Genomic DNA, 26,483 nt, shown 5'->3' on the forward strand with positions numbered 1-26,483 from the left:
TTTACCGAATACGTACAGTGAACACCACTGCGCGGGGTCGCCGCAAATGGAGTCTCCCGAGCCGGCTTCTTGCGTGAAAGGTAGGTAAATGCAAACTATGTGAAATATGTTCTTATAGTGTTTGTATAACTAAATGGAGCGTCATAGAATGAAGCCTCAATGCAGCGATCGTACAGATGCGCTGCGACCGGCTGTGTGTCTGCATGCTTGCCCGCGCACTGTTTCGCTTTTGCCGCGTGCGCGTTTTCGCACCGCGCCATAAGCTTTAGGCCGCAGAATATGAGCATTTGACAGCAGACTAGCAACCATTGTTGCGTGGGCGCTATCAGAGCTGTTCAAAAATAATTTCATTGTAGAGACTTCGACACCTACCGCCGCCGGCGCGACGATTCAATCTTTTTTTTTTTCTTCTAAATTCTTGGACGTTTCAATATTATTTCCAGAGTTGCGTCGCACTGTATGTTTATCGGTGTTCTCAGCGTGCTATTTCCCGCTGCTTCTTTTTGTAATCCAGTGCATTAATTCATAACGCAAACATGACCATATGCTATGCTTTTTTTTAATGTGCTTCTTACAGCCCCCTTTCCACTCCAGTGAACTTGCCAGTATCTATAGCACCGACAAGTTCATAGACCAATCCATCATGACATTAGTCGGGCAGCGGACTCGGGCGAGCGTCTCAGTGCGCATTTTCCAAACCTTGCAGACCCGGCGCCGTAGCAGAAATCTTCGCGTCTGTGCTTGCTGCTTACCCGAGTTGTAGCCGATGACTGTTTGCCGGTTTTATGTTTCGCGAGCCAAGCTTCACGCAGCTTCTTGTCCTGCGGCTACATGTGAATAAGGCTGACACCGGGCTCTGTTGCGCACATCCGGCACTGTGGCACCGACCAGTAGCCTACCATGTTGCGCGCCTTCAAAGGCACCTACTACCTATTATAGTGCTTTCAAGCACTGTAAAGGAGACACTCGAAGTGGGAAAATCTTGCCACTAAATGAGAAGCGCAGCGTACGAGGGAATTTAAACTCTCGTTTTCAGCTCGCTTCGGCGCTCCCGAAGCAGCCGACGCGGCCGCTATGTCCACGTGATCCCTAATAGCACGTCACGCCGATGGTGGCGCCAGCTTTTCCAGTGGTGGAGCTTGAGGCCAATAGGAAACCTCCTCCGTAGTGCCTAGGCAGAGTCATATATTCAAGGAGCAAAATCCCCCAGATTTTCTCTCTCGCGCCTGCGCTTACTAGCGCCTCGCACAAATGGCTGGCGATCCCTTAAATGAATGTCTCATGGTTCCATGATAATGGGTAACGTAAGCAGAACATCGCCTCAAGGGGCGCCCTGCATTCGCGGGCCGTATAGTATACACGCCGTGTATACTTTGCGTGTATTCGCGGGCTTCTTTCAAGCTTGGAAAAAAACTTTTGTGTAGCACGTAATGAGCAACAGGAGCTGTATCAGGAGCTTTTCAAGTTGCTCGACAATTTTATCATAGAGACTTGTAATCTAATTATAATATTGGAGAAGTTGATTAACTCAGACTAATTATAAGGCGAAATGCAAAAAATAATCTGAGTATCTCCAAGCGATGGCAAACATTACCTTGGTTCTTTCCATCTATGTATTTATATTTACAATAGCTTTTCTTTGACACCGCAGTGGCGCTGCAAGCACAAGCAATATTCGCATTTGCGTTTGAACGCAAAGCTCTATTCTAAAACTCCTCACTCCTGTGTGCCCCAACAATTGCAAAGCTCTTTGGGGCCAGAAACATTTCGGGCCCCTATTCTAACACTCTCCAATTAAGCATTTTGATTTCGCATAGAATAGCAGCCTCATCGAGTAATATAGAATATAGATCATAGGTGAGAATTGCGCTATTTGCCACAGGCAATATTAAAAAATTTGGTGCAGCTAAACCGCCCCCCCTCCACATATTATATATATATATATATATATATATATATATATATATATATATATATATATATATATATATATATATATATATATATATAGAGAGAGAGAGAGAGAGAGAGAGAGAGAGAGAGAGAGAGAGAGAGAGAGAGAGAGAGAGTTGGGAAAGCTCACCAGGTCCCAGCCCTCGGTACACCACAAACCAGCAATATCCCCCAGACCGACTGTATGCGCTTTATTCTAACTGGCCTCCACACGGAAGACCCACCATTACGGCTGCTACACCAATACTCGTAACATTTTATGGCACCGCTTCTGCACACTACACCCTTTACCTGCCTCCACATGCCTCAGCTCTAACCCACTGACAAATAGATGACTACAGCCACATCATACAAAGACCAAAAGTACCAGCTGCTAGAGCCTGCCCGCCCACCCTGTCCGTCTACCCTGCCCATCGCTCGAAATGGCGGTTGTAAATAAGTGTTGGAGTGACCCATCGAGATTGGAGTGACCTACCATCGTTGCCATACTGCAGCACCATGTTGTCAGCTTTATGTATATTCCAAATGGTACACTGCAAGCGAAATGCATGTGACGCGATGCACACTGCTCACTCATGGCAGGAGCGCCTCCTCAAAGAAGAGCGCGGGCTTTTGTTTCAATATTTAGCTGTTTTCTCAGCGTACATCAGTGCAACACTTTGCAGACATAATCTTCACTTTGTGATATACGCACCACAATAGTCTGTTTACAATATCCCAACCTGGCGAGGGCAAGTTTTCAGTTTTGCATTGCACGAAAAAAACAATGCCTCAATAACAAGAGCTCCTTGCTCGATTTGCAACTTCTCAGGAAAGCTTATGTGCTTCACTTAAATATTTGTTGGCATTCTAACTGAATAAATTTTGGCCGAGTTATTCACAGTATACAGTCTAAGGTTATCAAAATATGTCCAAAAACATACTTCTCGCCTTTGTGCTTTGAACATGTGCTCCTAGGAATTGTGTGTCAGACTCTTAGGCTGCACATCCACAAGTGAGGATGCACTCAAGTCTTGCCAAAGCTCTTTCGTCGCAGCTGCCCCAAGTGCAGTTGTTTTGAGAATAAGCAAAGGGAGCCACAAACAAAAGGTAGTTGAATCTGTTCAGCGATGACAGTACATGACTAGTGGTAATGTCTTTGTGCTGACAAAGCATGAGACATCAAATACGCTAGAGTGTGCAGCATTATTGGTGATACACAAGCCAACTTTGATAACCTAACTGTTGGCATGACTCAGTCACTTGAGTCTCATTGTGAAATTTCATGCACTTGTATAACAGGCACTGTCCCTCCCAGTGACAAGTACAATCTGGTAGCATTGCATTTGCCACTAGTCCACTAGCAAATGGAAGGTCCCAACATTTTTAAATTGCGAACCAGTACCCAGGGTACGAAAGATCACACAGGTGTTTGAACTTCCACAAAACTATCTTAACATTCGTGCTACAGTACTGAACTCAGTTACATGCTTTAGTGACAAACTCTCAAAACACTCCCATGCTGTTTTCTTTAATTGAAACAGTGAAAGTTGATGCACATCAGCTCACGTGCCATGTACCATTTTCCAAATTTCACAGGCAGTCATGTCTTTTTCACAAACTTGGTAGAAAAGAGCCATGTGCCTATATTACAGTCAATGACTTAACATGGCAAGAGACTTGATGCAGAATGTGCCTTTAACAGGAGCTTGCTCATGACAGACAAGAACATCCTGGAAATCCAGAGGAATGCTATAGAGGCATTGACACAAAGAGTCAACTTTAGTGCCTCATGGAGCTTGAAACAAAGGCAAGAGAATGCTCTTAAGAACAAACAAATAAGGCACTAATACAGTGCCATACACACACACACACACACACACACACACACACACACACACACACACACACACACACACACACACACACACACACACACACACACACACACACACACACACACACACCAAAATAAAGGCATGCAAAGCATTTACACACAATAAGTTTGTTCAAAGTTATTTGCAACAACGAAATTCCTTGATTTTGCAGAAATCAATGACAACCTTTTGGCAAAAGCTACAAAAATGTGCCTATAACCAATGGCTGCGTAGTACTGGACGGGCCATGATGTACACTAGTCTTCATGCTTCACCATATGATCTCGTATATATAGACCAGAGCTCTTTTCCAACCACATGCAAATTAAAGAGCTACAAGTTGTTACCAAGCACAAAAGCAGGACTTGACTATTTTAAGGAAAGCATAAACCAGGCATAATAATTGAATCTGGCAATATGTTTAACAGGGTGATGGTGCAGTAGCACAAGTTGAAAATGCTAGACTAGATTACAGCACAAAATTTTCAGAGACAAAATATTGCTGCTAGTCTGTTCCATCTAAGTGACATGTAATACTAACAAAAATGTTAACATGGTCTTCCAATTATTGAAAATGTAGCACTAATGCAGCCGTAATTCAGGGCATCAAAGAAAATATGGATACTGTAAAAGAGTTGAAAATGTTAAGCTAAAAGCAGCCAGAACTTTAATGACGAAGTTAGAAAAACTCTGCATAAACTAGCAAAAAATCTAGTCTTTACAACTTCTGCTTTTATAAGGTTTCATTAAGTTAAAAAGGTATAAAAATGATACCACACTGATTAAATATCCAGTCCTATGTGCAAGACTGCCATACAATATATGTGTATATATGTGTATATTAGAGTATATAAAGTATACATGTACATACATGTATACAGTATACATGTAGTACGTATATAAAAACACCAACAAAAGATGGTGACAAAAAAGGTGAAGCAGGATGGCTTAACAAAGCTAAATATCCTGGCATTTGCGAGACATTAGAAATAAGTGATGCACATATTGATTGTGCACTGATTCTTAGGTCTTCTGTAGTGTGCCCTAGGATGACTGGGGGGAACACACCAAAAGAACAGAAGACAGCAAGTGACAATAATTGACACAACAACAGCAATAACAACAACAAAAAAGACAAAAATGCAGCTTTTGGTGGAATGCCTACCAGGGTAAGATATTAGTTCAGTGATGGTATCACTCTACACGAAGCACAAATTTACAAAAGAATCTTTTAAAGCCATGTAAACATTCCTGACCACCAAGCAAGCTTTCAAATCAGGTTAACTCCCTTTCTATGACTTCACAAAATGACAACTCTAAAGAAAAAGGAGAAAGAAGAGCTGAAGAAGACAACCAACACAATCATAGACCATAAACACAGCGTGTCGACAGTGTGGTGCTCAATCAATTGTTCATACAAGTGACACAACTAGGTTTGACATGGCAGCAATGGTAGAGTGGGTAGGAAGGCCTTTGTTCTCACAAAACACATCATGCTGTTGCCGTTAAGCACGCATGAGTGAGTCTTGCCGCAAAGGTAGCTCTAACAATGCTCATGGGTGAAACTTTGGCTGCCTTTGACGAGGCATGTGAACTTCAAGGTGGATTTCAATGCTGCAGTAACTGCAATAACGTGGAGCTATGGTATGGTCTGTCAGCAGGCGAACTGCATCCTTTTCTTCTTCTTTTTTTTTCACTCTTTGTTGTTACTTTGCTTCCCACTTGCACATGTCATTTTCATTTGTTCTTGATGTTTGCTGGAAGTCTCTTGGTAACACGGCCACAAAACAATCCCCCTACAAAGATGACGCCTAATACACCCATGGCTACCACTACAAAGTAGTTCCGTGAAGGAGAGTTGGCAATTTGTTGCACTACATCTCGAATGGACTCCACAGGTGCCACCTAAATGAGAAAATGTATGGAAGCCAAATCAGAAAGGTCACAGAAATTCAATTTGCCTAAAACAAGTGCTTCTCACTTTTTTTTATATATACATACAGTTTACTACTACTATTACTTCTTACAGCATGCAGTACAACTTTCAAGATGAATAAAAATGGAAACTGCGGTCAAGGCTCTGGTACTAAAACACACACACACCCACACAAACACAAACAAACAAAGGAAGGAAGGAAAATGTACCCCATGAACACCTTTTTGTTGTACACATTGCTTCCTTCATCAGCAATTTTTCGCACAGCCTTGACTGCTCTTCCAATGTGCAAGTAATTCCAGACCTACCTGAGCAGCATATTCAAACATTTCCACTCGTTTTGAAAGCAGTGTTCGACACTCTTCCGTCAAGGCAATTGTATCCGACTCTAAACCCGTCAGAAGGCAGGAAAGCACTAAGGAGAAAACGAGAAACAAGTGCCTCAGTATCTGCAATTCCAGACATGGCCAAAATTTCAATGCAGCATTGGACATATGCAAGAAAATGTAAATGTCATATATACAGGGCATTTCACGTAACTTGAGTCAAGGATCTAAAGACAGTGGTTAACCGACACTGAATGAAACCAACGACATATGGTTTGCCATCATGTAGCACTCCTTAGAGTACTTATTATATTCCGCCAAATTAGCTAATTACTAAGATCAATTATGGAAAAACTATACTATTCACTTTAGGGCCAAGGGCATTTTGTTAGGTCATAGAGGGGATGCAGGAACGACCGATCCGATTTTTTTGTGGCAATGTACGTGCTGCGTGGTGATTTTTTTTGACGTTTAAAGAAAGCCCGCGAAATATGAAATCAAACCACATGGCGGCGCTCATGCGCTATCATATTGCAGCACTCTCAACCGTGCTTCAAGTGAAAGAACCGTGCGCGCAGACAGTTGCAAAGTGAGTGGCCGTGGCTCTAAACATCGGCTTCACAGTGCTTCAGCACCTTTGACAGTGCCACAAGGAAAAGAAGTGCTGTTGTCCCCGATAAGCGATGGGCTTGAAGCACTGTTCAGAGCATTGCAATATGATGGCACATGAGCGCAGTCACGTGGTTTTATTTAATATTTCAAGACCTTTCTTTAAACGAAAAAAAAAAGAAAAGAATACGAAAGAAAAAAGACGCAGCACCATGTACGTTGTCACATAAAATTGGATTGGCCGTTTCTGAACCCCCTCTACAACGTAACGAAATGCACTTGGCCCTAAAGTGAATAATAAACATTTTGAATAATTTTTATCAGTTAATTAACTAATTCAGCAGAACATAAAAAATTTTTTGAGGAGTGCCACATGATGGCAAACCTTATGTGGTTGGTTTCACCCGTCTGTGGTTAACCACATTTTAAAATCCTTGGTTCAAGTCAAGTGAGACACCATGCATGTGGGTCATACCATTTCAAGTGTACTAGTAGGTGCTTTTGTGACCGTATTAGATTCTGCTGAGAAATATCATAGTATTTTACCTCAATATGGGAAGCACTTATTCAAGCAATTTCTTCCTGAACAAAATTTTCTGACGCTGTGAGGGTGCTTCGAAGGTTGCACACGCAAATGACACTATGGCGGGCAGACAAATTTCTTCAAAATTACTCCTTTGACCTATTACTGCAGTTTTCTTTTTCTATATTCTGCAGTCGTCACTCTTTAATGATAGTCATTGGTGTAGCGGGAGGGGGGGTCGACCCCCTCCCCCTCCCCTCCTTTTCCATGGAACATAAAGACTCGGGAGGCCGGCTCCAAAGGAGCAACATGGATGAAAGAGAAAGCTTGAATGTGAAAGAAAGTCAAGGGCTAGTGGCAATAGAGGAGGGGAGGGGGGACGTCATGGGGACGATCCCCTCTTTCGTGCACAGAATATTGCAGCCCCACTAGTGGCACACCTCTACCTCATTCTGGATTCTGTTAACCACAACTGCCGAGGGTGGATCAGTGCTAAAAATTCCAACACAGGTAAAGATGGGACGAGCACGTACATAAAGTGTGGGGACATTGTTGCTCCCCACCAGGCCTTTATATTGTCAAAGAGCTTCTCATTTCTCGTACTTGACTGAATTGTCAACTACGCTATGCGGAAGAAAAGCATTCCAAAAACATTGTGACTTGCTTTTCTAGGAAACATATATTAAGCGCCCCCCCCCCCCCTTTCTGCTATTCTTTTTATTTCACTTGTCACTGACTTTCATTATGTTAATAAACTTGAGAAGAGCTTGCTGTTAGGCTAGTTTGTACACACTGCTAAGAATGAAAACAGGGCCAATAGATGGGACAAAAAAGAAAAACCTTCAGAACAGGCACGTACCCAGGGGGGGGGGGGGGCCCGGGTTCCCCCCGAAATCAAGTGGCATACCCCCCCCCCCCCCCCCCCCTCCCCACCCACGCCACCACTCCTCACACATTCCTAAAGCGCCGCCAGATCAATGTTGAGACTTCGCAGCTGTTCATCGGTCAGCATTATGCTGCCTATTTCACACCTTTTAGAGGGTGGTAGTTATCGGCATCTCTTGTAATGTGAAGGACAGTTTTCTCGTGAATTCCGCACCCGCGCGATTAACTCGAGATACGTTCAGTTGTCACCATCTATTCAACCGTCACGCGCATAGCTGTTGCTTTTGTTAGTTCAACCTTCTTTGTTTAGGCTGATCCTGGGACCAGGAGAGGGATGCGGCTGTTACTCAGCTGGTCTGTACTCTCATGGAACGAGTTGCGGCCGGAGAAAACGCCAATTGCGTTTAACTTATCCCTTTGCTTCATTGTTTCCTTGAGTTACGGCTCGCCGCGACGCTGGCAGATGCCTGGAACCATATACACGTGATATGAGTTAGATAAGGTGGCAAATAAAATAATGTGAAAGAGCGTCCATCATGAAACCCTGCAATAACCCTTAAACCCATAAGCAAGATGACTGTCGCCCGTTACCTCGTCTGTTTTTCCCTAGCTGTATAGCACTTTTCGTTCAAAATTGGCAACTGGAAACAAAAATAGCAAGGAGTTGAGAAATTAAGCGATCTACTAAGGGAGAGAGCCAAGGCAACAACCAAACTGCAAGCAAAAGCGAATAATAAAACAGTTAACCGTTGTTTATGAGAATATTTATGGATCAACATCTTTTTATTTAAATAGGAAGTAGAGAAAACGCCGCCGGAAGTGGAGCACAATTACTTGTTTTGAATGACGCTTCTACAGTTATCGGTCGAACCGCCTCACGTAGCCACTTCTCTGCTGTGCTTATGTGGGTGTTTTTCTAACCTTTCGCAGTGAGCGCAGTGCGTCTAGAATCGCAGAGTCCTGCGCTCTACACGGTTGTATGGGACTGGCGGCCGCACAGCGTTACGCAATTCGCGGAACTGTCAAAACTGATCAACAAGGCGAAAATAACTGATATTCGAAACTATAACATGAGAAAGACTGAAGAAGCCGAAAAAAATGAACGCAGCCTGAAATCAGTAAAAAAGAAACCTGGCATAGGACAAACCACGATGCATGCACTAAAAGGTAAGAAGGATAATATCATCAGCAATCTCGAAGATATAGTAAAAGCAGCGGAAAAATTCTAAGCTGACCTGTATACAATACCCAGAGGAGTCACGATAGTTCCCTTAGAAACAGTAATGAACAGTATACAGAAACTCTCCTATAACTAGCGATGAGGTCAGAAGGGCCCTGCAAGACATGAAACGATGAAGAGCGGGAGGATAACATGGAATAACAGTCGATTTAATCAAAGATGGAGGAGACATAATGCTTGGAAAACTGGCGGCTCTTTATACGAAGTGTCTATCGGCTGCAAGGGTCCCAGAAAACTGGAAGAATGCAGACATTATACTAATCCACAAAAAAAAAGGAGACGTTAAAGAATTGAACAATTATGGGACCATTAGCTTGCTCCCAGTATTATATAAAATATTTACCAAAATAATCTCCAATAGAATAAGGTTAACACTGGATTTTGTCAACCAAGGGAACAGGCTGGCTTCAGGAAGAGATACTTTACAATGGATCACATCCATGTCATCAATCAGGCTATCGCGAAATCTGCAGAGTACAATAAGCCTCTCTATGTGGCTTATATAGATTACGAAAAGGCATTTGATTCAGTAGAGATACCAGCAATCGTAGAGGCACTATGTAATCAAGGAGTACAGAACGCTTACGTAAAAAGCTTGGAAAATATTGCTACATGCGTGAGGTATTTGTTTGTTTGAACGAGGCGCGTAGGCGCCATTACTCCAGAAAAGAGGAGGAAGAACGAACTGGGCGCGCGCTGTGAATCTAACCGGTCAGCGCTGCAACCGTTGTTGTAAATATAATCTGTAAATAGTTTCTCGTCTTACTGACTCGTCCTTCGCGTAAGAATATCTACAGAGGTTCTACAGCTACCTTAATTCTACACAAGAAAAGCAGGGAGAGACCTATAGAGAAAGGTGTCAGACAGGGAGACACAATTTCTCCAAAGCTATTTTCTGCGTGCTTAGAAGAATTCAAGCTATTAAACTGGGAAGGCTTAGGAGTAAAGATCGACGGCAAATATCTCGGCAACCTTCGGTTTGTCGATGACATTGTTCTATTCAACAACAATGCAGACGAGTTACAACAAATGATTGGAGACCTTAACAGAGAGAGTGTAAGAGTGGGGTTGAATATTATTATGCAGAAGATGAAGATAATGATAAATAGCCGGGCAAAGGAACAAGAGATCAGGATGGCCAGTCAGCCACTAGAGACTGTGAAGGAGTACGTTTACCTAGGTCAATTAATCAAAGGGAACCCTGATCATGAGAAGGAAATTCACAGAAGACTAAAAATAGGTTGGATCACATACGGCAGACTTTGCCAGCTCCTGACTGGAAGCTTACCATTATTATTGAAAAGGTGTGCAATCAGTGCATTTTGCCAGTGCAATATGTCCAGTGCCAATGCATTTGCCAGTGCATTTCCCAGTGCATTATGCCAGTGCATATGGGGCAGAGTCTTGAGAGCCAGTTAAGGACCGCGCAAAGAGCGATCGAACGAAGATTGCTAGGCATAACGTTAAGAGAGAGAAAGAGAGCGGTTTGGATCAGAAAGCGAACGGGTATAGACGATATTCTAATTGACATCAAGAGGAAAAAATGTAGCTGGGCAGGTCATGTAATGCGCCGGTTAGATAACCGCTGGACCATTAGGGTTACAGAATGGGTACCAAGAGAAGGGAAACGCAATCGAGGACGACAAAACACTAGGTGGAGCGATGAAATTAGGAAATTCGCGGGCGCTAGTTGGAATCGGTTTGCGCAGAACAGGGGTAATTGGAGATCGCAGGGAGAGGCCTTCGTCCTGCAGTGGACATAAAACATGATGATGATGATGATGATGATGGAGGTGGTGCCCAGGATGCGAAGCCCAGGATGCGAAGCATACTAGCCTTTATTTTAGTTGTTGAACCACTGTTTAGCCTGGTGAACTGCTGTTGCTTGGCTATATTTGGTTCGGCTAGACGAAGAAACAACTCATGCAGGCGAGCGCATGAGCTGAGACCCGGCTATGTAGCTACGCGGCCGTAAGCGAGCGCATGAGTTGAGCCTCCGCTTTTGCAGCTGTTATGACGTCATATGGTAGCTACGCGGCCGCGCGCGGCGCAGCAAGGAAGAGCGGGGTTGTGCGGCTAGTATGCTTCGCATAAAAGGAGGAACATGTGAAATAAGCCGAGCTAAAATGCCAACTGATGTGCTGTGCAGTGAAGGCAAAACAGATGCTCAGCGCAACCTTGTGAATGCGCTGTTCAAAAATATTTTTCTCGCTTAAGACTAAATTTACATTTTCAAAGCTTTCTAGATAAATTGGCAGCAAAGTACAATGGTGATTAGGCCATATTTTTACTTGGAGCGCTGCACTGTGAAAATGAAGCCACAAAGTGAGTCAGAAGGTCTTTTTTCCATTTCTGTCATGATTTTAAAGAATTTTTAGATTTATTTCTTCTCAGAGTATTTTTATCATACTTTATACACACATACCAAGCCCATATTGGGAATATATTCCTCCATGGAACAATGAGTTCTTTCTCTAAAAATATAGAATATGCGGCAATCGACAATTTTTTCTCATGACCAAAATTAATGTAAATTAAAACAAAAAGTAATAAACTATAATAGTAATGAAAGAGTGCCGTATATAGAATACAGAAAAATGTCCCAGTTGTAGGTTGAAACAATAATTTTTCTGCCTGACATAGTTTCACTAGTGTGCGTAGCCTTCGAAGCGCCCTCATGGAACCATAAAATTATTTTCAAGAAACCGCTTGAATAATTACTTCCAACATTGACGCAAATAGTATGATGTTTTTAAAGAATTGGAGATGGTTAAAAAAAAAACACGTAGTCCACTTCAGATGGAATGACCCATATATATAATATATATATCTTAGCAAGCCATCCGTACATCGGAATCAGTGTTACATGAAGCTTTCTTTGATGTTTGCACGTCAAAGGAAATGTTATTCAAATGTAACACTATCTGTAAAAACTTTTGTTCAGAATGAGGCAAATGGAATATAATTTCAAGCACTTCTCTGACAACTTCTTCAATTTGCTGTTGCTGCCTTCTTCACTTCTTAGTAGCTTACTGGGGCCCTAAACCACCCCTCGGGCTTGGTGAAAAAACACAGTCCGTGGATAGCATACGCTGCTGTGGATCTCGCAAGCAGAGTGTGAAGTTATCTTTCTCTCAAACACTCTCTTTTCAAGAGAAGCCTGCTCCTCACTCTTTTCTGGACACTTTATTTATTGGTTGATTATTATATCAATAAAGAAAGGTTTTTCAGTGCACTTTTTCCTACTGTTACTGTGTATATTTATGGACGAAGTTTAATAAACAGGATGAAGTAAGTGAAAATCTGCTTTTGAATTTCGATAATTACGTACTTCTGGAAGAAGTCAACTATCGTCTGCTCACTCTTGGCCACGGCCGCCCTGCTTATCGGTGCCGTAGCCGTCAGGTCTCACTAATTTCGACTAGTTTTGAACACTCAACTAGCCTTGAACCACTCAAAACTTAAGGTTAGATCACACGCACGCTTCCCGACGTGCATTCGCTCTTGGCCACTCCTGGTTAGACGCCTTGGCAGACTTTGCTTTGTAATGAATGCTTCAAAATGCGCAAGTTGGATGTGACTATCAGTCGGTCAAGCTGGTACAGGACACAGCTGATCTGCACCACGTGGCACAGTCAGATAGGAGCATGTGAACGTGAGCGCGCACTCTAGCCCTGTCGTGCACAAAGGAAATGCTGCAGTTGCATGTAGCTGGGGTCTGCTACGTAGTGTAGATACTGCGGCTCTTGCGGGGTGCCGCGATGAGTCAACTGACGGAGTGCACTGAGGCTCGCTAAGGACAACCACATCTGGCGCATTGTAGGTACCAAAATCTGAAATAATGGCATCTATGTGAACATCCAAAATCAAACTTGAACTGCATGCCACGGTGACGCTCAGTAGGCGGAGCGTTGTGGGCACATCCCGCTCTGCCATAGCCTTCGCAGTGCAAATCATTGAAGAAGGAGTGGGAGCACCACAAACAATATGTTTGATTGCCAATAACTCCGATTCTGCTTAACACAGTGAAGAAGTTTTTGTGGCAAAGTATTTCTGAAATAGTCTAATTTAATTTCAAATGCATTTGTCAACTTCGATAAAAAGTGGTTCAGGGCCCCTTTAAAGAGTCCCTGAAATGGTTTTTGCCATAGACACCAGAGGGTATCTCTCAAGAAATACTTTCTCTCTAGAAGTTCGCATCAGCACACTATAGTAACACAGGTACAAGTGGCTAAACATTACCTTCCTTTAAGGTGCGGCATTCCCTTTCTACTTTTATACCGTGCGGCCATCACTATCTCCTGCCTCCTTCATGCGGTGACGCAAGTGTTGTCTACTTCCGGTTGATTTGAACCCAGTGTGTTCCTGCATCTCTCTCCTACACAGTTTTTCTTCTTAAGCGTGGGCTAGATTGAGTGTAATTTCAAGATGTACTTCATGCGGCGGATGGAGACGTGGTGGCACTACATGCAATTTTCCCTGGCTTGCGCTACATGAAGCAAGAAGAGCTGGCTGCCGCCGCAGGCATTCACAAACTACCAAGTAGCTGCTTCCGCTATTATTTCTACTTGATAATCGCCTGATAACATGTCCATATCTAATAATACATACATTTACCATTGCTCGTAAGATTTCTTAGTAGCCGTCAGTGAAAAAAAAAGGAAGCGCTGCCGCTAACTTGTAATGTGGTAAAATGGGCTATTTATAATGTTCCCTCTAGTCTAGACCTAATTAAAAAAAAGTACATTGACACTGGGAGTCGAACCCGCACCTTCAGCATGGGAGGCAGAGACTGTACCACCACATACCGCTACACCAAAGCCTAACTCAAGATGGCAATTCTCTAACGGACATTTTGACATGTCGTAGGGCATGTTCAATTAACTTTGCAACACCGTTTTTCTGTATCTCGGCATGTTAGGACATTTTTCTGCTGCGATTCTGGGCTCTGTGATAAATGCATAACCTGTGATTGTCGCTAACAGTGCTTTTGTTTTCAAAATTACGAGGGATCGCTGTGTTCAGGCGGATGTGAACAATTGGTCTCAGGCAGAAGTCGGCTATTCGTTTGAAGAAATGTCTACATTTATTGTATTAGAGTTTAGTTATTTTTTAAACAGTACACAAATTACAATGCATAAGTATGCTATTAAAAAGAAGGCTAATGTAGCGGCACGTTCCAGGCATTCCTGATGACATAACGTAGATAGCCAATCGTATCACTAGCCAGAGTGACATCACTCATCCATGCTACATAGCGTGGGAAGAGGCAGCTGAAAACACAGGGAAGCGGCACTGCTGCGATCGGTAGCAATGTGCGTTTTTAAAACCTTAGAATAAATGACACCACTAGCGATGTGCGTTTTGAAAACCTTATAATAAATGGCACACTTCATATGTGATCAGAAGGACCTACCCTACTAACTCCGTATGTTTGTACACAATCGTTTCAGGATCCCTTTAACGTTGCTCACTCATTCTATGCTCTGGTCCCATTTTGTTCACTTCGGTTTTTTTCTCCATACTTCTTCACTTCGGTTTTTTCTCCACACTTCTTCACTTTTAGCTGATCGCTCCTTGCTCAATACATGCTCTGGTCGCACTTTGTCATTCACTTTAAAGAGCTGCTTTTGTTTTGTGCTGTTAGAATGCAGTCTGCAGATCAACCCAAATATAAAGTCCCTAATTCAGACGAACAATGCCCATGTGCAGTCTCGTAACATATTCATATTCTACATAACACATATTCCACGCAGCTAGATGAAATTTCCCTCTAACTTCCTGGCTAACAAGTCCTGTTGACAAGATCACTAACAAGTTAGCATTAAAGTAGCCTCCATAATTACATTTCTGTAATTATGGAGGCCACACAGCATACCACAGCAATTAAAGAAATGACGACAGATGTCCCTCCACTAGCCAATACTTCAAAATATCGGCACAAAATTCAGCACCTAGAATACACAACAGCACAGCTCTTTTCAACATATATTCAAAAGAAAACAGTCTTTTAAAGCAGTTTATGTTGAAGACAAGAGGGCTCTACAATTTTGTGTTTCTACTGCACTAAACTGTTTCAAGAAACTAAAAAACCCAGCTTACTGAAAGGCATTCAGCCGTATGAGTTTACTAATGCAATTCCCTTGAGGTCCAACAAAGTTTGGCCTGATTCTTTGCACAAGAGCAGCATTTCACAAACCATAATGCACTGGCAATGCAAGCCAAATGCACACTGTTCAACTCTAAATAATGACACTAAAATGCAGAAAAGGTAGTAAGGACTTACGGTGGCCCTGGCCAGGTGTGAGATCATGGCAGAAATGCTTGATGTCATGCAGACATGCTTTGTACAGGATAGGATCAGCCTGAACATCAGCCTTGCCTTCATGTATGAGACGAGCAACTTCCTGTAACCAAAATGAAGGAACAATTGAAGTCATCTTGGAAAATAAGTTGGAACGTGATCAATGGAACAGTCTTGGAAATCATGAACCATACCTTCTTACACGCTGGGTTTTTTATGTCACGGTTTTGAAAGTGTGATTTTAAGCATTCCTCTATGTCACGGTCATCCTTGCAAGAACTCTGAATCTGAAAGTAAACAACAAAGCTTCAGACTTGGTTGGAAAAATAGTACAGCAGAACCTCATTCATACTATCCCATTTCGTACAATTTACCAGTGATCACAAACACAAAAATTGACCCTAATACAGTTATGGTTCTTTTTTACCAGTTAATACGTCCCTGGAAAAAGCGATCTTTTGGCACCAACATTCAGTACCTTGGCAAACTGCAATTGCACGATCTGCTTTCTGGCCACTAGATCCCATGCGAACAAGAGAAGGTACCTACGAGGCACACGCAATTGAGAGCAAGCAGTAGGTGCCCGCCACAGCAGCTTCCCGTAGCACTCAGCTGCCCATGTCACGCGGAAATGCCAGCACTCACTCACTTTTCTCTCCTGGTGGCAGCAAGTGCTTTCGTGGGTCGTCACACATGGCATTCACAACTATCACTGCCAACCCTATTGCATTGAGCATCCTCATCTATTTAGCTATTTCACAGCACGTGTGGCGCAGCGCCATTGGAAGCGTATACTGTGTTTGCAATTTCCTTAAAGAGAGCCACGAATTGGGTATCAATATTTTCACTGAAAACCTACAAATTTAAATAAAGGCCAGAAATTAAAATTTATAATGTCTATCAGGGCCGCTATCTTGTACTTGTTCGAAAAGTCAACGTTCAAAAAGGCCACGCCCATATCGCGGCTTAGGTCAATCTAGGCCAATAACGTAAGGCAAAACAGAACGTCAGCTTTTCAAATGCGTACAAGATAGCGGCCCGGGTGTTCATAATTAATTAACTTATTCAGTAGAATTAAATATGTCCTGCCTCGCGCAAATGTCACTGCACACGGCAGTCACAGCTTAAATGATATTGCGCGACATAAAAACGACACGGACGTGAAAGAAGACGACACACCAAGCGCAAACTTTCAACTAAGTTTATTGTGCCACTGCGTCATTGCCACTGCGTCACTGCGCCACTGCGTCACTGCGTCAATTTAAGCAATGGATTACCAACTTGCCCGGAATGCTGCTCTCATTAAGGCAGTCACAGCTTTTATTTTTTAAATGCTGAGAACATCTTTTAAAAAAATGCTGCACTCAAGTCATATTTAACATTATATTAAAGCAAAACGTCCCTTTAACTAGCTTATACTGATACTCCACTTATCTGAACCATTTGTACTACAGCACTTTATCAAAAACAAAAGCATATGAAGAATATACAAATTAAACTTAAAGCATTGATTGAGCATTCCATTACAATTTCAGGGATTTTCAGGCCCTTCTCAGTGACCCACACGGTCATGTGAAAAAAGAAGTCACTTTTTCTGGACTCTTGCTTTTCACAAGACTACTTTTTTGCTCTTGTGCCAAGCAACATGTAAGAGCTGGTGTCATTGAGCAGTATTACTGGTGGGAACTTCATAAACCAGTTGAGATCACCTTGTACAGGTGTCAACATGGCACAAAAATTTTGGAAAGCTCAAGTTGTCTTATGGTGAGTTTGTTCATCTGAAACTTTTGTACACAAGATGCAAAGCCAGGAGGAAATTTTAGACGACATTATTTGACTGAAATCTTCGCTAAAGCAAATTTTTAATATATATACAAAGTAAAAACAACCCCATGAGCCTAACCATTTTTTTCCCCTTAGGGCTGAACTTTGGTCCCTGGCACCACTAATGAAGCACTAGCCAATCGACCATGGGATGCTATAAACATGTGTGTTTGGGATTTATGGACAAAGCAGATAGTTTGCACACATTTGTTGGCCGAGGCAGAACAAACGCACATTTTCCAATAAGCTCCTTACAACAAAAAAACAAGAGCTGTGGCCTGAAATGCTGTCAAAAGGTAGAGCAGAGCAGTCAATTAGGTTGAAGATCACATACTGCTCATGTCTAACCTGTCTAGGCAGGTGGTGCAGTTAGCACACTCTTTGTCTTTGCAAATGAACAGAAAGTTCCAGTTATTCTTAGAAAGTTCATCAGAAAACCCATGTTTTACCTTCTGTGCAACATGCGACTGCTTCAAAATAGAAATGAATGCATGTCTTTCTTTATGTCTCACTTGGAGTCCGTGTAAAGTGCATGTTGTGTTGCCGTTAACATTGCTCTTGCATGAAAAGGCATAAATAGGAAGAGGTGCAAACGCGAAGAGTACGGTACTTCCCTTCACTAAAATCAGAACTGGCATGAGTGAGCTCAATGGTGGAAATGCATGGTTACTAATCGTTATTAGTCATGAGCACTGAGTGGTAGATCAAATTTCTGGCTTTACCTAGATAACATGGTGCATTGGCAGTGGAGAGCGTTCATAAGTGGAACTACTTTTTATTGTGCAATCATGAATGTTGTGGCAAGACTTGCACAAATTTTTCATAGCAAAAATTTTAATAGAAGTTTCCATTACTCTAATACAGTTTTGTATTAGTTGTACAAGTTTTGTATTGGACTAATACAAGTTTCTATTAGTTGTACTGATTTACATATAAGATCAATAGGCCCTGTGTATTAGGCTTATAGTTTTATACAAACAGTGTTGCATGCCTACTAGTTTCTCTTTAGACACACAGAAACCAATAGGCCCTGTGTGTTAGACTTATTAGTTTTATACAAACAGTGCTGCATGCTTGCCAGTTTCTCTATCAGACTAACAGGTCCTAATGGTCTTTTACAGATTTTTGCTGGTCTGTTAGACAACATGTATAGTTGGATGCAGCTGCTCTTGTCTGATGCTTGTTTCATGCGAGGGTGAAATCTGATGAAAAATAAGACTTGGGGACAGCTTGCTTGAATGGAAAGTGTTTCTAATTAATCACTGAATGATTAAGAATTCTGCTGTACAAGTGTGCAGCACACTGCGTTCGCACATTTCCATTAGTTTCAGTACACATTTCAGTACACTAAGCTAGTGAAACTGGCCCCTATCTCTCAGCGGTTTACACGAAAGCAATGTGTACTTACATGGTCTTGCCAATTACACTTCACTTACGATGTTGCCTAACTAGGCCTCTGTTCAGCCTCGTTGTGATGAGTAGTTGAGGAAACAGCTAGTGTTTACAGCACAGCGAATACCCCCTCCTCCCCATAAAAAAAAAAAGGATAACTAGCTGTATTCTGCAAGGCAGAGTTGTGGTGCCCAGTGAGCTTACGAACGATGGCGCTATAGCAGGAATCATATTTGTTTGCCACCATGGTTTGCCAGTGAAATTTCGTTACTCTCATGTCTTCTTCTGAAGTGTGCCTATAGTAACGTTGAACTTATAACTTAAATTGCTAACTTGTTACCGCATATAAAAGGCTTTAATATTTATTGATGTAAAAAGAGCAGCATCAGAGAAGGAAACAAGGCGGACGGGATGAAAATAAAACTGCAACTGTAATCAGCTGCAGTTGCGCACAGCACGTGTGCACTGGCAATTGCCATGTAAAGGCGAGGTGTGCATGCTTGTTAGTGAATTAACGATGTGGTTTTAAGGAACCCCCAGTGTTAGTGGCTGCAGAATCTCCTCGATGCCGTAGTATACAGTAGAACCTTTTTATACCTTCTGGAAAACAAGGCGAGAAAAAACACACTAACTGGGAAAACATGCGATCCAAAGTAACTAAAAAATTTTACAGACTCAACTGTAGTTGACATCTACTTAATGCAAAGCGTTGTGCGAATCATTGTGGCACGAGGCATGAGAGGCTGACGCGTGTCAAGATGGTGGGCCTCGGGCAGCCCGAGATGTATTTTGTTGTTTTCCTATTGCGTAGTGCTTTAAGACGGCGATGGGAAACCGAAACGAAATCAAGCTGGTGGGTGACACCTGATGCTGCTGGAGTAAAACAGGGTGCTCACATCATGCCGCCTGCAGCAGAAAACAGCACCTCATTTGGGTTATCGCCTACTAAAAGCATGCAGTACACTTCCAACGGCACTATGCCCCATGCACTGTAAAACAGATAGGTGAAGATGCTTATCGCAATAGGGTTGGTGGCAATAGCTGTGAATGTGGCATGTAACGACCCGGGAGGATATTTGCTGATACCAGAATAGGAAACTAAATGCGCTCCGGTGTTTCCATGCGACACGGGCGGGTGAGTACATGCAGTCAAGCTTCCGTGGCGGGCAGCTGCTGTTCTGAATCGCATGCACCTTACACATATTATTGTTTACATGACATGTAGTGGCCAGAAAACGTATCATACGACTGCAGTTTGGCGATGTACTGAACGTTGGTGCCAAAATATCATGTTTTCTGAGAACGCATATATTGGTAAAATATAAGCGTAACTATCAGGTGATTTCTTATGTTCTCGATTGCGAACATTGGCGCTGGGAAATCGTACATAATGGGATCAATCAACGAGGTTCTACTGTATTTGGATAATTTCATGTATGGATGCTGTTGCGACTTCAAAACAATGCAAGGCAATCGTCTGAATCCCTATGCTTTGCGACTTTGTAGATCCACCAGTGCGCATTAATGTGCGGTGTTTTCCCTAGCGCCGATTCTACCCTTTGGAGGTAATTATTCTACTTATTTATGCTTATAGTGCAGTATAAAGTTATTTTCTTCTTTTATCCCAATGGTGAACGTACTTCAGTACTGTGTCATCGGCCAAATCACTGTGCGCATTTCAGCAATGGCATGCCTGTTTCCGACAATGCAGTGCAATACTTCAGCCTAGAGTTGTTCCTTATCTTCACACAGTTTTGACGTAATACACAGAAAATCTGTCGTGCATGTGCCATCATTTTTCAATATGGTAATCACTTTGAACTAGAATATCACACTTTGTCCTAAAATTAGTTTGTTAATTGTGGAGCCACATTATTCCAATTCGGAAGCAAATACAGCCAAGTTGATATTTGCTCAATGCAATTTTAGTGGCAGAACAAGCACCCTTATTTTTATAAGTTTCTATATGTATGTATTTCTGTTCCCATGTTTTCTTCACCCCTTCCTCAAAAGGACGTCCTCTGGTTGATATGGATCAAAGTCTCTGGCAATCAAGATTGCTGACGTGACGAAGATCTCAAAAGGAAATGTGTAAAAATACATACTGTGCTAATAAATGTTTTTAGCAATTTTTGCAATTATAGCGGCTTTTCATTTTTCTGTATCTGGTGCATTCAGTAGACTCTAATGTAATGTTCTTAATGTGGTTTATGTAGCCTAAGAGGCTACAGACCTTCATATTCATACATAGGTCCAGTAGCATATCGGTCTAAGAAATCAATGTTGCAAGTGCATCATTGGCTTGCACAATACACCAATAGAGTTATTCAACTAATACACTAATAGATTGTGTTAGTGTCAATAAACTAACAATAGCCTATTAGCTTTTGTACAAAAATTTTTGCAAGGGTTGTCTTGGCTGAACTGCCAACAAATATTGAGACAAGAGTGCCATATTTACTCGATTTTAACATGCCCTCGATTGTAAAGTGCACCCATTTTCCATGACAAAAAAAAAAAAAAAAAGTACAATACCGCGCACCTCGTGCTTTCAATAGAAATACTATTTTCTCTCATTAGGAAAAAAAAAAACAGATCTATTCCCAATATACTAAAGTTGCGATGAATAAAAACACAAATGGAAGCGGCATACCTTGCCGCCAAGATTTTCACTGCGCTCGTACGAGTCGCGTGGGGCAATAGATATCACTCGTCATTGTTATCAGACAACTCCTTATCCCTATCAACAGACCAAAGAATTTCATCCTCGGTGCCATTCATGGCATTCGAAATCCCGCACTTTTTAAAGGCCTTGTCGACCATGGCAGACAGGATCGTGCACCATGCATCTTTCACCCATCCAGTAAAGTCCTGCAGCGAGGCACGCTTCATTTTATTGGCGGGCATGAATTCGTGGCTGCTATTGAAAAGCCATTCGATGTAGAGCGCCCGAATTATATCTTTTACTGGCTTGTTTAAACAAACATCCGGGTATTACAACAAGGTTGGTGTTGCATGCATCTTGAAGGGGCAGCGCAATAAGACGAAGACAGAAGGCAGGAACACATAGGTCAGCGCTGTCCTGTGTGTTCCTGCCTTCTGTCTTCGTCTTATTGCAGTGCCCCTTCAAGATGTTCAACCAGTACCAACTCGCTCAAATGTCGATCCTTCTACTGTTGCATACAGCCAGCTTGCCCTTGATGTGCTGGTCAAGGTGGCACCTGAACGCATCGAGCACAAGCCTCTCACACAGGCCTAAACTGCCGCCGGGTCTCTTCCGCCAAATGTTATCAATCCAGTCAGCGACCAAGTCCATGGTGATCCAACCTTATTTATTTGCACGCACAATTACACCACACGGAAACACGTTTTCTTTTGGGAGTGCCTTCCGTGTGAAGATAAGATACGAGGGCAACTTGTGCCCATCCGCAGCGCAACAAAGCATTGCGGTGACTAGTTTTTTCGTGGCCGGAAGACAAAACCCGCACTTGCTTCGCCCCCTTCTTTTCAACGGTTGTGAGTGGCGTCTGATCGGCATTTCCAATCTGTTTGAAGTGGTAGCCGTTTCTATGGTGCAACTTCAAGACGTACCGCTGAAAACTGTTCAATTTCTCTTCATATTCTTTGGGCAACATTTGGCATATCCCTGTCCGCCTTCGAAGAGAAAAGCCTTTTTTTTTTTTCATAAAATTTGATAGCCAGCACCTGCTCGCTCTGAAGTCACTCCGCATTAGCCCTTTCTGTAGGGCTAACTGCATCGCCCGTACTTTGAGCAGATTGGTCGTCACAGGCTGCTGTGCCACTCGCTGCTCTTGCACGTGTTCCGCGAGCAGCTCTTCTATTTTGGCGAAGCGGTCCTGCTTTGGTCCACTAGAACCCTTCCTTGTTGCTTTGCTGGCGAAAATATTCTCCTTCTGTTTGCGCCAGTCCCGCACGCAAGTTTCGGGAACTCCGAATGCCCGTGATGCGGCCCGATTTCCGTCCGTCTCCGTGCACATGACGACTTTCCTTTTAAATGCGGCATCATGGTGCACTCGGCGTGTCTTCGCAGTCGGCGCTTCCATGCTGATTGAATAAATGCAGAAAACGGGAAGACAGGCGGTAGGCTAGGTTACACCAGCGCCTGGTTACACTTAAAACATGGAGGTATGCACATGGAGGAAGCTACGGCAGCTAGGCTAGAAGCGCGTACGAGGCAGTCATTTTTCGAATGCCGATGGCGATATGGTAACACGGATTTAGGGTCGTACTTGATTCTAACACGCATGCAATTTTTGGACCCATTTTACCGGAAAAAAGGTGCACGTTAGATTCAAGTAAATACGGTAATAGGGTTCATTAGCAGTACACTGCCAGGGTAGGGTACCACATGAATAATTCTTTACAGTGTAGAATGGCACTTTCACTGCTGGTATTTCCGCAGAAAACTGTCTCTTTTCTGGAACTTTGTCTAGCATGTAATTTTTGCCCCTAAGAGAGACCGCACCACCTTTTCAATTGTTCTCATTGTGTGGTTAAGCTTCCAAAAACTTTTGCAAACAGATCACTAGACTTAACGGATGAACACTATGAAAGTCCAGACGTATTTCACTGTTATTAGCTTTGATAAAATTGAGGGTAGAGGTGAAAATAAAGCCTGTAGAAAGTTCATGGTGGTGACAGCTGTGACATGGTTTACACAAATCAGGACCAAGAAAAAGCTGAAATGGCATTCAAAGTTTCAGTCACATTTATGGATCTCTTAGGTACTTGGCAAAGTTGCAAATAAGTCAGAATAATAGAGTTTGTGTGAGACATCAGGCATCTTAAGAATTTGTTGGCAACTGCTTTCTGGGCACGTCTGTTATACTGAACTTCTAATCAGTCAATCACATTTTCTAAGTATCCCCATATCGCCAATCACTAATGCAAGCATGTGCTAACAAGATGCTCCTGCCAGAGGCACAAAGGGCATACATACCTCAGAAGAACAGGCTCTGGCCAAGACAGGATCTAGCTGATAGTCAAGTGCTGCATCACGTACTATGCCCATCACCACAGGCTCGCATGTTTTTGTCAGCTGATGCCGAACAAATTGTGCCTTGAGGCACTGAATTACCTATAAAACGAGGATAAAATACACACTCTTGTTATATTAGTCTGGTGTACACCACACAAAATCACTGGATATGCTAAATGGAACAGCAAACTCACAAAGCAGACACTCCTATACATGCTGCAATTCCAAAGGTAAAAGAAATATGCAGAGGTTTTCGAACACTCAGAACTCATTGCAAACAGTAATATGGTGAATAATCATATATAGAGCAAAATAAATGCAAAATTCCTCATACTTTATTTTTGTGGGCACATTGGTGCTAAAGCAAAAAAAAAAAAAAAAAAAACCACGCAGGATCCTAAACATGCAAGTTATAGCAACAAAATATTTTGTTTGAGCATCGTCTTTGGAATAAATACATGCACTCTTTCAAAAATATAAATTGCCTGACAAGAAAAAGTGGGCACGTTGCGCACTCAAGCTGCCCACGAAACAGAACACAAGCTGTCCATACTATAATGCACATGGCATCGAATCTTAACACACTGTGCAACACCTCAGAGGTCATTGCCAACAACCTGCTTAATATGATTCTGTTTCATCAATGTTGGAGGCTGCAGTTGCTCCCCATTGGTCAGAATATGGATATTAGATATGAAAAAGGCATCTTTACTACCAATACTACTTTCCTGCAACAAGGTTTGATGATATTCCATTCAGGGTTTGTATGGAACATTTGACTCAAAATTCAAAGAAAATACAAGGATGTCAATGATGCTAAAGGTCGAAATTCAAGGAGGGCAGAATAAACGTTAATCCCAATCATACAGTCATAAATTGTGAGATCTCGTCCTTCTTAGCTGCAATTTCTTGCAGATAAGCAGCAGCTGAGCTGGATATACTTCAAGCTCTTCAGTTTGGCTTTAGGTTGACTTTCCCACTGTAATGGTGTCGATCGCTTTCTGGCATGGCGGTTAGTGGTGTCTGACTTCAGCTAAAGATACTTGTCACGTTAAAGCCAAATGGCTGAATCTTACTTTCCGCCAGGCACTTCTAGAGCCTCGGTCTCAAAAATGGAGCCATGATGGCTGTGGTAAACAAACCAGGAAAACAGCAGAATGGCCACATGGCCTGGTTGCTTGATCTGGCTTTGTCTAGCTCCACCAATGCAATGGTGATTTAAACAAACATAACTTTGGTGGCTGTGGACCCGTCACATTGCAATTGTTTAGCGACACTCTCAGGAGAAAATATCCAAGATTGTTTCCTGATAGAGAGTGCCCATGGCCCTATGCAGCGTTTGTTACTTTGAATATTCAAAAGTCGCCCCCAGTCCCAGTTTTCAAGGAATTCAAGGAGCACACTTACTTTCAAGGAGTTCAAGGGCCCTTGAATCTCTTTTTTCAATTTCAAAGGTTCAAGGAAGTACACGAACCATGATTTCATCCTTCACAAATTAATGCTATGCTTTCAAAGTGCTTACCCTTTACAAGAGCGATGAATTGGGCTAGTTTGAGTGCATTCATTTTCCTTGCACTCTGTATTGCTGGTTGTAAAGAGGACATGAAGTGCACTCCCCCATGTCACTTCGTGTCCACTTTAGAACTACAGTTCATTTCGTCCCTGTTAGTGTCTTCCAGTACATAGTGCAAGGAAAATTAGTGCTTACCCATGTTTTCTCCCTTATTCTTGAACCATTTAAACAACACTGCACGAGTCAAACCTCCAGGGTAGCCTATACTTGCTGTAAATGCACACACTGATATTACAAAAAATCTTGTAATCAAGTCTATGCGAAAAAAGTGCAAGCATGATGGTATGTATCAGCACCATCAGTCAATTACAAGTCAGCAAAAGCATCTTTAGTTTGCCCACTGGGCAGGTTCCGTGGGCAAGCCAGTACATAGAGTACAGTAAAAGCACATTACTTTGACTTTCATAAATCTCGAAAATTGGATAAATCAAAATTGCTGTATGGTCCCAGCAAATGTACTGTATTTTGCGGACTATAGTCTGCACTTGGTGTACAGTCCTCAGGGGCCAATTGGGGCTTAAGATAAAAAGTTTTTATATGTAGTCCACACCCGCTGCACAGTCTGCAGGGACAAACCAGTACACAGTAGAGAAGCAAATATATTATTGTTCTAACAAAAAAAGTCTGGGCCTTTTATTAGACTGCATATGCTCGCAACTGTTCTTGGGTTTTGCACATCTATGAAGTTGTGTATAAATGTGTGGTACATTTTGCTAGGAAGTTTCACGCATGTGCTCAGAAGTCGAAGCACTTAAATGCAGCCATTTTTCGTATTGTGAGCAGAATTTACTTGCATATCCCAATCTATCAATATGGGCTGGAGATATTGCTCAGGCACAGGGACTATCATTTCACAGCCAATTTCGTTGTGTTCTAGTGCAAAAAAATTGGTTGGCACTGTATGAACTTGTTTTCTTCAAGCATGCTTCCTACCTTAAAAATACGATCATGTATAAATATTCCCATAAATATTCCACACTCTACAAAACTTCCAACTTTTAAATTTGTATAGCCTGTGGACTATAGTCCAGAAAACGCGGCACACATTCTTCTATATGGCATC

At 42.4% G+C, this 26,483-nt stretch overlaps 1 protein-coding gene across 1 annotated transcript in view; it reads right to left on the reverse strand.

Moving 5' to 3' along the window:
* Positions 1-2,433: 2,433 nt before the first annotated feature.
* Positions 2,434-26,483, reverse strand: part of Glg1 (Golgi apparatus protein 1) — a 121,853-nt gene continuing 97,803 nt past the window's right edge. The window contains exons 19-23 of the mRNA XM_075668674.1: positions 23,809-23,946; positions 15,827-15,919; positions 15,615-15,735; positions 6,054-6,160; positions 2,434-5,714 (exon numbers count right to left, since the gene is read on the reverse strand). Coding sequence (XP_075524789.1) covers positions 5,547-5,714; positions 6,054-6,160; positions 15,615-15,735; positions 15,827-15,919; positions 23,809-23,946 — 627 coding nt within the window. The 3' untranslated portion in view covers positions 2,434-5,546. The remainder of the gene's footprint in view (positions 5,715-6,053; positions 6,161-15,614; positions 15,736-15,826; positions 15,920-23,808; positions 23,947-26,483) is intronic.

Source organism: Dermacentor variabilis, chromosome 1, assembly GCF_050947875.1.
Source record: "Dermacentor variabilis isolate Ectoservices chromosome 1, ASM5094787v1, whole genome shotgun sequence".
Classification (NCBI taxonomy): Eukaryota; Metazoa; Arthropoda; class Arachnida; order Ixodida; family Ixodidae; genus Dermacentor; species Dermacentor variabilis.